The sequence below is a fragment of the Galeopterus variegatus genome, unplaced genomic scaffold (assembly GCF_000696425.1).
Source record: "Galeopterus variegatus unplaced genomic scaffold, G_variegatus-3.0.2 Scaffold322, whole genome shotgun sequence".
Classification (NCBI taxonomy): Eukaryota; Metazoa; Chordata; class Mammalia; order Dermoptera; family Cynocephalidae; genus Galeopterus; species Galeopterus variegatus.
In genome coordinates this window covers 108329-122183 of record NW_007726433.1, presented here as the reverse complement: position 1 = coordinate 122183, position 13855 = coordinate 108329, and the positions used below count along the sequence as shown (strand labels likewise).

Here is a 13855-nt window from a genome sequence, read left to right as displayed (position 1 = left end):
GAGGGTTGCGATCCGTTGCTGGTCACGAAAAAAGACAAAAAGACAAAAAAAAAAAAAAAGAGCACAGTATGTAAAGGGTGAAGGGGAGACTTTTCAGTGGAGAAACCTGACCAGCATTACCTCAGCGAAGTCAGCACAGACAGTCCTAAATCATGTTGATAGTATGTACTTTTGGTATTATGCAATGAAAATGGCATTCTTAACTCTGTGATATTCATTCCCAGAACCCATAACTTCAGTCTAATCAAGAAAAAAACATCACACAAATTCCTGTAGAGGGGCATCCTACAGTATAACACCTGACTAGTACTCCTCAAAACTGTCAAGTTTATCAAATAAGGAGAAATTGTCACAGCTGAGAGGAGTCTAAGGAGACAAGACGACTAAATATAATGTGGTATGCTGGAAGAGAAAAAGGAAAGTAGGAGGGTGAATGTAATAGGGAAGTCTAGTATGATTGCTGGTATCACTAAGGGCCATATGAGTTTAGTGGATATGAATTTTTTTTTTTTTGTCTTTTTCCGTGTCTGGCAACAGATCGCAACCCTTAGTGTCGCCCCCGTACCGGACCGGGACCGGCAACGGGATTGCAACCCTCGGCGTTGCCCCCGCTCCTCGCTCAGCCAGTGAGCAGGAACCGGTCTGTATGTGGGATCCGAACCCTCGGCGGGAGCGCCGCCACACTTCCCAAGCGGCGCACTAGCGCAGTGCGCCACCGGGCCGGCCCTGGATATGAATTTTTAAGTGATGCCAGTTGGCATGGACATGTTTTTCTCCTGCCATACTTAGCTATGTAGGTGGAGTTTTCACCACATTTAGCCAAGTGATTGGTGTGAAGTGAGAAAGGGTCAAGGAACTGATTATGTGGAAGGAATGATGTCCTTGAAATGGTCAATAAGATTTAGGTCCCAGTGGAGTCATAGGATTGCTCGTGTTGGGGTGCTAGGGGTGAAAAAGGTAGGAGGTAGAGTGCAGCAGATTAAAGAGTTGGGAGTTATTGGTACTGATAAGGTATAGGGTATAACCATTGATGTGTGTGGCTAAGGTGGGCTAAATGACAAGAGCATCAGAAGTCAAGGAACTGTAGCAAGCATCCATGTAGGTAGCTATTGAAATTGCCACAAATTATGACAGGAGAAATGGTAGAGATAACAGTGTGCGAGGAGCTATTATCTTGAAGGAGTAATGGTGAGTGACCTGGGGTTTGGTAGATGTTTGGAACAAGGTATGGTAGGTATGCCTTTGAAGGCCCAGAAATTACAGAGGAAGAGGGACATAGAGATCTCAAGGAGCAATGAGGGGCCAAAAGAGCACTTACTCCATCTCCAGGCCCAGAGTTGAGAGAGAGAAAAAAGCCACCACTAGAGAGCACTGCAAGAAAATGTAATGAAAGTGAGAACCTGCAGAGCCACGTGGGCATTAGAGTGAAGAGACTGGGGGAATAATAGGGAGGAATGAAGGTGAAGAGTCTAGATTTATCCCAAAGTAGAGAGAAGGTTGTGAGTATTGTGAGTTGGTGGTGGTGGTCGTACTTAACAAGAGTACTTAATGTTATGGCCTTCCCTCTTAATACCTTCTGATGGAGGTGTGGAGGCTCAGAAAAATCTTATGATCTTAACTTGAAATTAATTACTTTCTCAGAGATGATTTCTTAGAATGGATTTTTTAAATGAAAAATTGGGGCAAGTGTCACAGAACTTGAAAAAAAGAGAGAAGCTATCTTAGGTGACAAGGAAATGGACATACTCATACACTGATGGTTTGAGTGTAAATTGGTGCCCTTTTTTTTTTTTTCCTTTTTGTCTTTTTCCGTGTCCGGCAACGGATTGCAACCCTCAGTGTCGCCCCTGGACCGGACCGGGACCGGAAACGGGATCGCAACCCTTGGCGTCGCTCCCACGCCTCGCTCAGCCAGTGAGCGGGAACCGGTCTGTATGTGGGATCCAAACCCTCGGCGGGAGCGCTGCCGCGCCTCCCAAGCGGTGCACTATAGCAGTGCGCCACCGGGCCGGCCCCAGGTGCCCTTTTTTTTTTATGGCATTTTGGTGATACAGCAGAAACTTTTCAATAATTCAGGAGAAAATCTAGATGACCTTGGGTGTGGCAGTGTTTTTTTAGATACAACACCAAAAGCACAGTCCATGAAAGGATAAATTGGACTTTATTAAAATTAGAATCTGGACTGGTTGGTTAACTCAGTTGGTTAGAGCATGGCATTGTAACACCAAGGTCAATGGTTCAGATCCCCATACCGGTCAGCCACCCCCTCCCCTCCCCCCCAGAAAACTTCTATTTTGTGAAAGACATTTAAGAGAATGAGAAGACAAGTCACAGACTACAAGAAAATATTTGCAAAACACTTAGCTCATAAGGTACTTAGATCCGAGATATGAAAAGAAGGGCCGGCCCGTGGCTCACTTGGGAGAGTGTGGTGCTGATAACACCAAGGCCATGGGTTCGGATCCCTATATAGGGATGGCCAGTTTGCTCAAGCATGGTGCTGACAACACCTAGTTAAGGGTTAAGATCCCCTTACTGGTCATCTTTTGGAAAAAAATAAAACAAAATATAAAAAGAGCTCTTAAGGGCCGGCCCGTGGCTCACTCGGGAGAGTGCGGTGCTGATAACACCAAGGCCCCGGGTTCGGATCCCATATAGGGATGGCCAGTTCGCTCACTGGCTGAGCGTGGTGCTGACAACACCAAGTCAAGGGTTAAGATCCCCTTACCGGTCATCTTTAAAAAAAAAAAAAAAAAGAGCTCTTAAAGCACAACAATAAGAAAACAAACAACCCAGTTAAAAATGGGCAAAAGATCTGAACAGACAACTCACCAGAGAAGATAGACAGATGGCAAATAAGCATATGAAAAGATCTCAATATTAAGTAATTAGGGAATTTCTAAACTAAACAATGAGATACCATTATATACTTTTTAGAATGGCTAATGTTGAAAAAACTGTCAATGCTAAATGTGAGGTGAGGATATGGAGCAACAGGAATTCTCATTCATTACTAGTGGGAATGCACCACTCTGGAAGACAATTTGGCACTTTCCTACAAAACTAAACTTAATCTTAACATATGACCCAGCAGACGTGCTGCTAGGTATTTATCCAAATGAGTTGAAAACTTACGTCCACAGAGAAACCGATATACAACTTGCAAAAAACTATAGAAGCTGGGCCAGCCCAGTGGCTCACTCGGGAGAGTGTGGTGCTGATAACACCAAGGCCCCGGGTTCGGCTCACTCGGGCGAGTGTGGTGCTGATAACACCAAGCCCTCGGGTTCAGATCCCATATAGGGATGGCCGTGTCGCTCACTGGCTGAGTGTGGTGCTGACAACACCAAGTCAAGGGTTAAGATCCCCTTACCGGTCATCTTTCAAAAAAAAAAAAACTATAGAAGCAATCAAGATGTCCTTCAAAAAGTGAATTATAGACTATAGTACATCCATATAATGTTATTTATCAATAAAAAGAAATGATCTATTAAACCACAAAAAGACATGGAAGAACTTTAAATTCATGTTGCTTAGTGAAAGTCTAAAAAGGCTACATGGGCTGGCCAGTTAGTTCACTTGGTTAGACTGTAGTGTTACAACACCAAGGTGAAGGTTTTGATCCCTGTACTGGCCAGCTGCAAAATAAAATAATATGATTTTGTAGAACTAATCAGTTATTAGTAATGATGAGTCTGAGATAACTTCTAACAAATCTGCTGTTTTGAAATGTGATATGTGGGACTTGAAAAAAAGCTTGAGAACAGTAAACAGGACATTATATATGTCAGTGGTGAGATTGTGGTCATTTTTCTTTATACCTTTATGTATTTTAGTTGGGTTTTTTAAAGCAATATATATTGTATTTATAATACAACAACAACAAAAATGATGAAGCTGATTTTTGAAAAAGAACTTAGGGAAATGTAACATCTAAAAATAAAAGGAAAATATCAAATCTAAATGGGTAGAGGGGCTGGCCAGTTAGCTTACTTGGGAGAGCATGGTGATGATAACACCGTCAAGAGTTCAGATCTGCGTACCAGCCAGCCACCCAAAAATAAATAAATAAATAAAAATACATGGGTAGAGATCATAACGACATCACTTTAGTATTTATAGTGATTGTCTTTAAAGAAGTAAGACGTCCATAAACTTTACAAAGTGCTCTATCACTTCCTTGAGCTACCTTAGGTATATCAAGATGTTCTTCTGTTTTTAGGCTTTGTACCTGATAGCAACTAATGGAACTCCAGAACTTCAGAATCCAGAGAAACTTTCCCCAATATTTCGGGATTTCTTAAATCGATGTTTGGAAATGGATGTGGAGAAAAGAGGTTCAGCCAAAGAATTGTTACAGGTAAATTTGGAAATGATGCCATTTTTGGAAAAAGTTTACTCTTTAAGTAACCAGCAGGAAGTTTTCATAGGGTTAATAATTATATTTCACTATCAATTACCAGCAGTATGATAGCTGTTGCATTTTAGGGTTTTATCTGCTAGGAATAAAATTCTGATAGTAGCATTATAAGTTTCTGCATATTATCAATTCTTAGATCTGTTTGTTGCTTTCATGGGTGTATCTGTGAGTCCTATAACTGTAGATTTTATGATGTTAGAATAAACTTAGACTAGCCAGGTAGCTCACTTGGTTAGAGTGCAGTATTATAACATCAAGATCAAGGGTTTGGATCCCCATTACCAGCCAGCTGCCAAAGGAAAAAGAGAATAAAACAACTCTGCTTTTAACTGTAAAAGTGATATATTGATTATGTTGTTTTATGTAGGTATTGAAATATGTGTTTGGCTTATTAAATAAATTTTAATTTATAATGTAGTTTTGGGGGCTTAATAGAAAGAAAATATTCTGTTTCTAAATTGATGAATACCATTTATACATTTATTTTTCCTATTCTTTCTGGCAGCATCCCTTCCTGAAACTGGCCAAACCATTATCTAGCTTGACACCACTGATCATGGCAGCTAAAGAAGCAATGAAGAGTAATCGTTAACATCATTACCATGGCCTCATATGTTTTCCATTTTCTAAAAGAAGTATTTTAATATATGAAAATTATTACTCTTTTTGGGGTTTAGAGAGATGGTCTGCATAACATGGAAGAAAAAAGCAAACTACTGTTCTTTGAAGACAACCAAGAGTAAATGGCAAAAAGAATTATGACTTTCAAATATGAACCCCTTCTTTAGGGTCCAAGAGGGATTGTGGACTGAATCACTAGCCTTATGTCTTTCAGCAGACAGCCCGTCAGGGCCATTTATCATGCTTGAGATTTGCATTTTTTTTTTTGCCGACTTTATTGTAATAGATCCCATTCATTGTCCCTTTTGGGGTACTTTTCAATACTTGAGTGGCAGATTGGAGTTTTTCAGAATATATGTTTCATCTACTAGTCTTCTTTTCTCTCTCCTTCATAGCTCTCCTATTCCTTGACTTCTTTTGAGTCACTTTGAGAAATTTTTCTCATGCCTAAGTTCAAGGCTATAATGTGATAGAAATTTTGTAGCTCCTTATATTGGCAAAGGAGTTCCATATGGTTTAACTTTGTACAGAGGTGAGGACCAGCTAATGTTTCAGTTCAGAATTTGAACTGAAGGAAAGGAAGAAAAAAAAGTATGTGATTTTTACCTTTTTAACAAATGTGAAAGAGTCAATTTTAGAAATTTCATGGTAGCAAATTTGGCATTTGTTACATGTATAGAGAGAGGACTAATAATCTATATTTATAACTAAATCATTGAGACAGAAAAAGAATCCCATTGACTCTACATTCTTACAATTTTGTCTTTCTTTCTGCCTGTTTCCTCTTCAGATTTGGTTTCAGGAACCAAAGTGATTTGTTCTTGTTCCACCTTGGGCTTTATGACTCTGGTTAATGCCACTACCTTCTCCTCTCCCCTTTTCCCCCTCCATTTTGGAAATAAATTTCTGTATATGTTGCAATTAGGTTTAGGTTTGTTTTTTTGTTTTGCTTTTTAATTGACTCTCTTACCTCACACATAACACCATCACCACTCCCCCCCCCCCCCCCAAAAAAAATAAAACAATAATTTTTCAAAATTAAAAAATTAATTTTTTTTTTTTTTTTTGATTTTTTTCAAAGTGTTTTCTTCCTCCCCAAAATCCCCATCCACCCCCCCCCCCCCCCCCCCCCCCCCCAGCAAATAATTTAACCATTGAATTGTCAGAATTTAAAAGTTAACTTTTATTTCCATTTAAAGGAGAAAAATATTTGGAGCTAGCAGAGACAGTGAGAGACATGAACCTTACTGAGCTCTAAAATAGAGATGCAGCTTGTAACATCATGTTACATTGTTTCCAATCCATTGCCAATGTTTTACTAAGAACTCAAATGACAAAGTACTTGATGAATTCATGGATCATTTGAGATGTTGAATTACTTTAGTGGTTTTTTAAAAAATAAGTAGAGAATTTTCATGTAAACAACTGGAGGAAGGAAGAAAAATAAAATGTTTGTTGATAGCAATACTTTTTTAATTTTAAAGATTAAAAAGAGAAGAGGTCTGTGACCTGTAGCATTAATTGTTATAGTACCCTTTCATCTCCCCTTTCCTTCTCTTTTCTGTCTTCTACTTCTCTCCTTATTATTTTGTAGTTTTACTTTTGGAGGAAGTATTGTTGCTTCTGATATGTCTGGAACCACATAAAAGAGAAAAACCTGTGGTTTGGTTTTGGCATTTTGTTCCCACCATTTCCTCCCAATTAACGTCACATCTGCTTGCCATCCTGCAGTAGTACAAATCATGAATAAAAATAATTTTGCTGTTTGGGAATACATTGGGGAAACTAGCAGGGTTTTATTTCCTATTATTTTCATTATATCTGTGTTAAGATACAGGTATAAGGATAGAAATGGCTGTTTTTTATTGATAACATAGGAAGGTTTTTTATAAAAATTAGTAAAATAATTAATGAAACGTATCTAGAGCACTTAATGTTCTCTTTTTCAATATGATTCTTGATTTCATTTTTCTCTGGACTACACTGGCATTCTACATCTATTACTAAATTATGGAAACAAGCTGGTTTATTTCTGATGGAAAGCTACAGTGCCTCTTAAGTTCCAGATTTGAGCATTCTTGTAAACAGTTGTCTGGATGGATTATAAAGAAGATGCTACCAATGAAATAGAAAACCAACTACATGATAAGACTATGATCATCACGACCACTCGAGAAGGCACTCCATCCTGTCATAAAGATCTTATTCATTGAATACGTGCCAACATCCCATTTTATGCTTGTTGACTCAGCAAAAGGCTTTTCAGTTAATAGAAGCAGTTTGAGATTTATATTTACGACTTCTTTGATGATTACCCGCATGTCCATTGCTGGCAACGGACTTTGACGTTAAAACCTGGCTCTTAGGTTAAGTGAACTACACTGTGGATTATTCTTTACTTACCTGGATAAACTAACCTGTAATAGAAATATACTTTGGTTAATTCTGAAATGTGTCATTTTTAAACAAAATAATCTTAAAAGCAATGCAGAATTGTGATTTATTAGTTAATTTTAAATTAAAATGTTCAAATCTTGTGGAAAGAACAATTATATCTTAATCAAGATTCATGGGTTTTTAATAATTGCTTTTTGTAGTCACCCTTTTTGTTATCACTCTAGAATGAGGGCTGGCCAGTTAGCATACTTGGTAGAATGTGGTGCTAATAACGCCAAGGTCAAAAGTTCCTGATACTGGCCAGCCACCAAAACAAACTAAAAACACAAACAACAACAAACATAAAGTGAAAATTCCCGTTTAAATCTAAAAGTTACCTTAGTAGTCCTCTTGTGTTTATAGAATAATATTACTATAACATTTATTATATTTTAGACTCGTGTGGTCTTAAAGTGATCCTCTGTTCCTGTTCCTTTTGGTGGTTTTAGGGACAGTTAAAACTGGGAAGCCATGAAAACACTGAGCATTTTGTTCCACCTAAAGTAGTAAACAAGTAGAGTGATGATTGTGCAGCATAAGACACCATGGCTAACACAACTCTGTCTTCATGTGTTGAGTGCCTGGCATGAATTCTCTTCCCTTCAGCATATAAATGTTAAGCTGCTTAAAGTTGACCTAGTAACCACCAGTCCTAAATGAACCTGTGCCTTTAACAAGCAATTTTAAACTACCTATGAGTATTTCTTTGTAGGGTTCGCTTAAATACATGTTTGTTTGTATATATTGTATTTTAGCCAGAATTATTTGATATGATCAAACAATAACTATATTTAGAAAAATAGGTTGTTAAAAGAATCTGCATCAATTTTTCAATCTAATTTTTAAAAAATATACTGAGAATCCATATCCAGTGAAATGTAAAAATTATAGCTAACATCCTGATTAATATTCATGTGGGGGTTTTTGAAGTGGAATTTTATAGTAATATAAAAAGCAGATTGTCTTGTCTCCACTGCTCCCACAATAGGTATTTAAACAGTTAAAATTAATTTTTCCGCAGTGTGCATATATAATATATATCTATACATACACATTTTTTTCTCAACACATTTATTGAACACTCTGGCAAAGATGGTAGATGTTGGAGTTACAAGGAAGAATCAAGCACTGGCCTGCCTTTGAAAGAACTGAAGTCTTTCTCATTCATCATTCTAGGATGTTGACAAGACAAGAAGCAGAAAGAAATGTATGATCTGTCAAATTTTCATTCTATATTAAGAAAAACAATTACATTTGGAACTCAACATCTTTGGTTGGAATATGTTGGCTTTTTTTCCCCCCTTGTTTTGGTAGATAGAAATAGAATTTAGTGAAAGTAGCTTGTCTTTTCTGTCTTGTCTTTGAATTTTATATTGCCTTTTATTTCTAATTTAATCCCATTCAATAATTTAATTGTTACATTGACATTAACTGCTGTATTGGGTGACTTTGTTCAATAATTTTGTTCTTTCAGGGCTAGAAATAAACTTTTTAATGTCCATTTTTCCCTTTCCTAAACTTCCATTCTTCCTTTTGATAAGAATAACATAAAAGAGGGCTCAGTTGGTTAGAGTGCAGTGTTAGAACACCAAGGTTAAGGGTTTGGATCTCTATACCAGCCAGCCATTAAAAAAAAGAAAAAAAAAAAACCATAGAAGAATAAATGTTTAAATGTCTGATATGACTTTTTTCTTTGACATCACAACTATATAGAAATCTAAAAGGCTTTTAGAGAGCATTCTTGTATTTTTTAAGGATTTTTTTTATTCTTTAACATTTGCTTAATGTTTTAAGCCTTTTAATTCTGCCATGGCATCATTTTGAGTACAAAGCTCCAAATTAGTAAGGCTTCTTAAACACTTGTGGGTCATAAGTACAATCTGTTTGAACACCTACAATACAACTTGGCTTGAAATTCTAATGCTTATCTGTTTGGAGTAATAAGAGTCTAACCAGAATTTCTGTGTTAAATGCACCAAGAAATTGAGCACAGTACTTGAAGCCATCACTTTATTATACCAATTTAATTTGGAATGTGGTTGCTGCAGATTGGATCCCCTCCCCCCCCCACACCCACACACAAAAACTCACTGAAGCTTAAATCCCCATTGTAACTGTTAAGGGTGGGAAATCCTATTATGGTAATTGAAAGATGGGGCCTTGAAAATACATGACAACACCTAGTGAATGAAATAAAAATGGTGGTCATGGACATGGTTCTGAGGGCTCTAAAAGGAAAGTGAATGAGGAACTATTTCTCTTTGCTCTGCCATTTTCTGCCATGTGAGACCCCTGAGTCACTCATCACCACCAAGACCCTCATCAGATGTGTTCCCTGGACTTTGGACTTCCCAGCCTCCGAAACTTAAGCAATAAATTTTGTTTTTCTTCTTTGCAAATTACCCAGTTCAAGTATTTTGTTATAAGCAACAGAAACAGACTAATACAGTGGTATACCCTGACACAGGTAACAGCTGCAATATAGAGAGTTCACTATCAGAAAACGTAAAATACACATTTCCTAGCCTGGGGTGAGAGGTGTAGGCAATGACTTCTTTTTTTTTTTTTTTAAAGATGACCGGTAAGGGGATCTTAACCCTTGACTTGGTGTTGTCAGCACCACACTCAGCCAGTGAGCGAACTGGCCATCCCTATGTGGGATCCGAACCCATGGCCTTGGTGTTATCAGCACCGCACTCTCCCGAGTGAGCCACAGGCCGGCCCTAGGCAATGACTTCTTAAAATGTATTTGTTGCACTATAAGCCTATTTAGCTCTATTCTAACATCTAACATTTATTTTTTAAACAGTTTTAAAATGATGATTAATTTGAGAAGCCCTATTAGATATTATTGTTAGGCTTAGTGCATGCTTTACTACTTTGATGATTGTGGCTTTTTTTAAATTAGAGAATTTTTTTTTTTTTGTCTTTTTTCGTGTCCAGCAACAGATCGCAACCCTCAGTGTCGCGCCCGTACCGGACCGGGACCGGCAACGGGATCGCAACCCTCGGCGCTGCGCCCGCACTGCACCCAGCCAGTGAGCGGGAACCGGTCTGTATGTGGGATCTGAACCCTCGGCGGGAGCGCCGCTGCATTCCCAAGCGGCGCACTGCAGCAGTACGCCACCGGGCTGGCCCTAAATTAGAGAATTTTTTTAACACTAAATTATTTAATAAGCTTTTATCTTTTGAGGAGGAGGAGAGTAGAACAATAAAAGTGAACGTCTTAGGCCTAGTTATTTTAGGTTTTTAACAAAGTAACATACACATAATAAAAATTCAAATAATCTTACAGGAGTTATAATAAGCAGTTGCCAGTCCTCCTCTTTAAACTTCCCTGCTGTTCCACTGAGGTTTGTACTTCTAACTCTGAGCTGCTTTTAGCATACGTTTCACTTTTCTAAATTATATACAGGCATTTCTTGATGTTTCTGTGTTTTTACTTTAGATTCTTGTAACTTCCTGTTATGGCAATGAGAATTTGGGTACTGCCATACTTAACTGTTTTCTCCCTTTTTTTGGGTACTGCCATACTTACTGTTTTCTCCCTTTTCTCTGCCTCTCGTTTTCCAATTAAGAGGTAGCAATTACTAGATTAGTAGTCAGTTTTTATCTTAGGTGGGAGCGTTGTTCACTCAAGTGGCTTATTATCATTACATACATTTTTTCTTTTTTTTTTTTTTTAAGATGACTGGTAAGGGGATCTTAACCCTTGACTTGGTGTTGTCAGCTCCATGTTCTCCCAAGTGAGCCACGGGCCAGCCCCATTACATGACATTTTTTGACAACTCTGCTTTTCCTGTTGTTAATTTTCTTGTCTTTTTGTTTCCTTTGAAAGTTTCTGTGTTTCTATTACTACATTTTCTCTAACTTGCCACAAAGTAGCAAAAGCCCTCTGAAGACTTCTCTATACAATTAAATGTCTCAGCTTCTGACAGTTCCTTTTTCTTTCCTGGGATTTTGCTGTGGCTCCAGTTGGACTGTTTTCTGGGTCTTCTGCACCTCTGTCATCTCAGACTCAATTTCCCTCCTGAGTTAGATCCTTTGTTTCGTGAGCACCGTATCTTCTTGATTGGTTTATTCCCTCATTTTGGAGAAACACAGTCTACTAGCTTTCTGAGAAAGGAGTAAATGAGAGGTAAAAATTTTAAGAACGTGCATATCTGAAAATGTCTCATGTTTTTTTGATAGTACAGGATTTTAGGTTGGAAATCATTTTTCTAAATTTTGAAGACATTCCTTCATTGTCATAGTTTGCCATTTCTGATAACAGATCTTTATGTATAACCCATCTTTCTGCCTCTCTGGGACTTTTGTTCTGAAAATTCACCATGAAGTGCCTCAGCAAGGGCTTGTATGTTTTCACTGACTTTGGGCATTTGACAGGCGCTCTTGGTTACTGACTCATTTCTTTCAGTTCTGGGTAATTGTATTTCTTTGAAAATTACTGCTTACTTCTGTTACTTCTCTCTGGAGTTCTAGCATTATCTGTTTTTCTTATCTTCCTCTCTTGCTTTCCATGTTTTGTGTTTTGTTTTTACATTTCTGGGAGAATTTCCTTGGGTTTCTCTCTGACCCTTCTGAACATATTTTGACTACCATACCTCTAATTTCCAAAGTGCATTTTTTTTTTTGTTTTCTGATCTTCCTTTTTATAGCTTTCTGTTTTTATTTCATAGATTAAATATATCTCTTGCAGTATTAATTATAAGGGTCTTGTCTTAATTCAGGCTGCCATACAAAATTCTCTAGACTTTATTATTAAAGTTCTGGAGGCTGGAAGTCTACGATCAAGGTGCTGGCAAGGTAGGTTTCATTGAGTCCTCTTCTGTTGACTTGCATGTGGCCGCCATTTCACTGTGTGAAATGACTTCTTTGTAAGCACACAGGGAGAGAGAACAAGCTCCCTGGGGTCTCTTATACTAATCCCATGAGGGCCTCACCCTCATGACCTCATCTAACTCCAGTGACCTCCAAAGGCCTCATTCCAAATACCATCACTTTGGGGGTTTAGGCTTCAATATGAATTGGTGGGGGTGAGGAGGGACCACAAACATTCAGGTTATAATAGGTCTTTTTTCTTTTTTTAAGTCTGGATTGCATATTTTTTCTGAGTTCCTTTTTTATTTAACTCCTCCGTCTTTCACATAAAGACTTTTTCAAATATTTGGTGAGTACCTACTGATTAATGCTGTTTCTGTAATAACACTAGTGTAGCACTGTGTCAGGCATTGCACTAAACAAATATTCATTTACACATTGATTTTTCTCAGTTCTCAGCTGGGCTCTTGAACTGGTCAGCAACCATTCATTTTGCTCCTAGGTCTTTTTTCCTCTCCCTTTTTTCCCAAAGTTATCTCATGACTCCCAATTCCTTTATCCCACCCTCTCAACACTTACTTTATTCCACCCCACTGCCAGAATGTTCTGGGTTTCTGTCTTTGCCATCTTTCAGTCTCAGTGGAAAATGTTCTTCCTCTCAGCAGCTAACCCTACCAAGGACCTGTTCTCCATATTCCACCACCTCCAGGTCTCAGGCCCCTCTGGCTTATCCTGGCTCTGCTGTATCTGCATCCTACCCCTCTACTCACTTGAACCCTCATTTTTAAAATTTCAGCAATTCAGATAAAAGAAAGGCTCTCCAACCCCAATCCAAGTCCCTATCCCAAAGGAAAACGTACCAGTTTCTATCTCTTCAGACCTCTCTCTATGTGTTATTACATCTAAATATTGATCAGTTTTGTAGACTAAGCAGTTCTTTAAGGGTGCAAAGAAAATTTATTTTTGTTTCCCTTATAAAACCCATTTTATAAGGCTGGTTTTCCTTCATTCCCTGGATGAAATTTAGAGCAAAGACAAAGGCAGTTTTACCAGTGAGCTCTACAAATATTTAAGGAAAAATAATTACAGTACTGCACAAACTATTCCAGAATATAGAAAACACTCCCCAAATTCTGAGGATAGTATAACTGTGATACTAAAACAATATGTGAGGAGAAAATTATAGGCCAGTCTCATTCATAAAATATAAATGCACGTAACACCAAGGTCCAGGGTTCAGATCCCTCTACTAGCCAAAAATAAATAAATAAATGCACAATTATTAAACAGACCATTAGCAAACTAAACAGTATATAAAGAGAGTACTTAACTCAATAAAGAGCTTGGACTAGAGAGTCCTTTTTTAAGGTAAAAAAAAAAAAAAATACATCCTAATCAAGAAGTTTAGTATGCAAGAGTAGTAAAATTTAAAAGTCAAATTCAGGATATTAGTAAACTAAATGAGCATATTAGTTGATTAAAATTTCAATATCAGTTCATAATTTAAAAATATATATTTTAGCAAATTAGGAGTGAACTTCTTTAACCTGATAGAGT

The 13855-nt window shown here is 37.7% G+C and overlaps 1 protein-coding gene across 1 annotated transcript in view; it reads left to right on the top strand.

Moving 5' to 3' along the window:
* Positions 1-5965, top strand: part of PAK2 (p21 protein (Cdc42/Rac)-activated kinase 2) — a 98213-nt gene extending 92248 nt beyond the window's left edge. The window contains exons 19-20 of the mRNA XM_008567483.1: positions 4223-4360; positions 4926-5965. Of these exons, the coding sequence (XP_008565705.1) occupies positions 4223-4360; positions 4926-5012 (225 nt within the window). The 3' untranslated portion in view covers positions 5013-5965. The remainder of the gene's footprint in view (positions 1-4222; positions 4361-4925) is intronic.
* The last annotated feature ends 7890 nt before the right edge of the window (positions 5966-13855 follow it).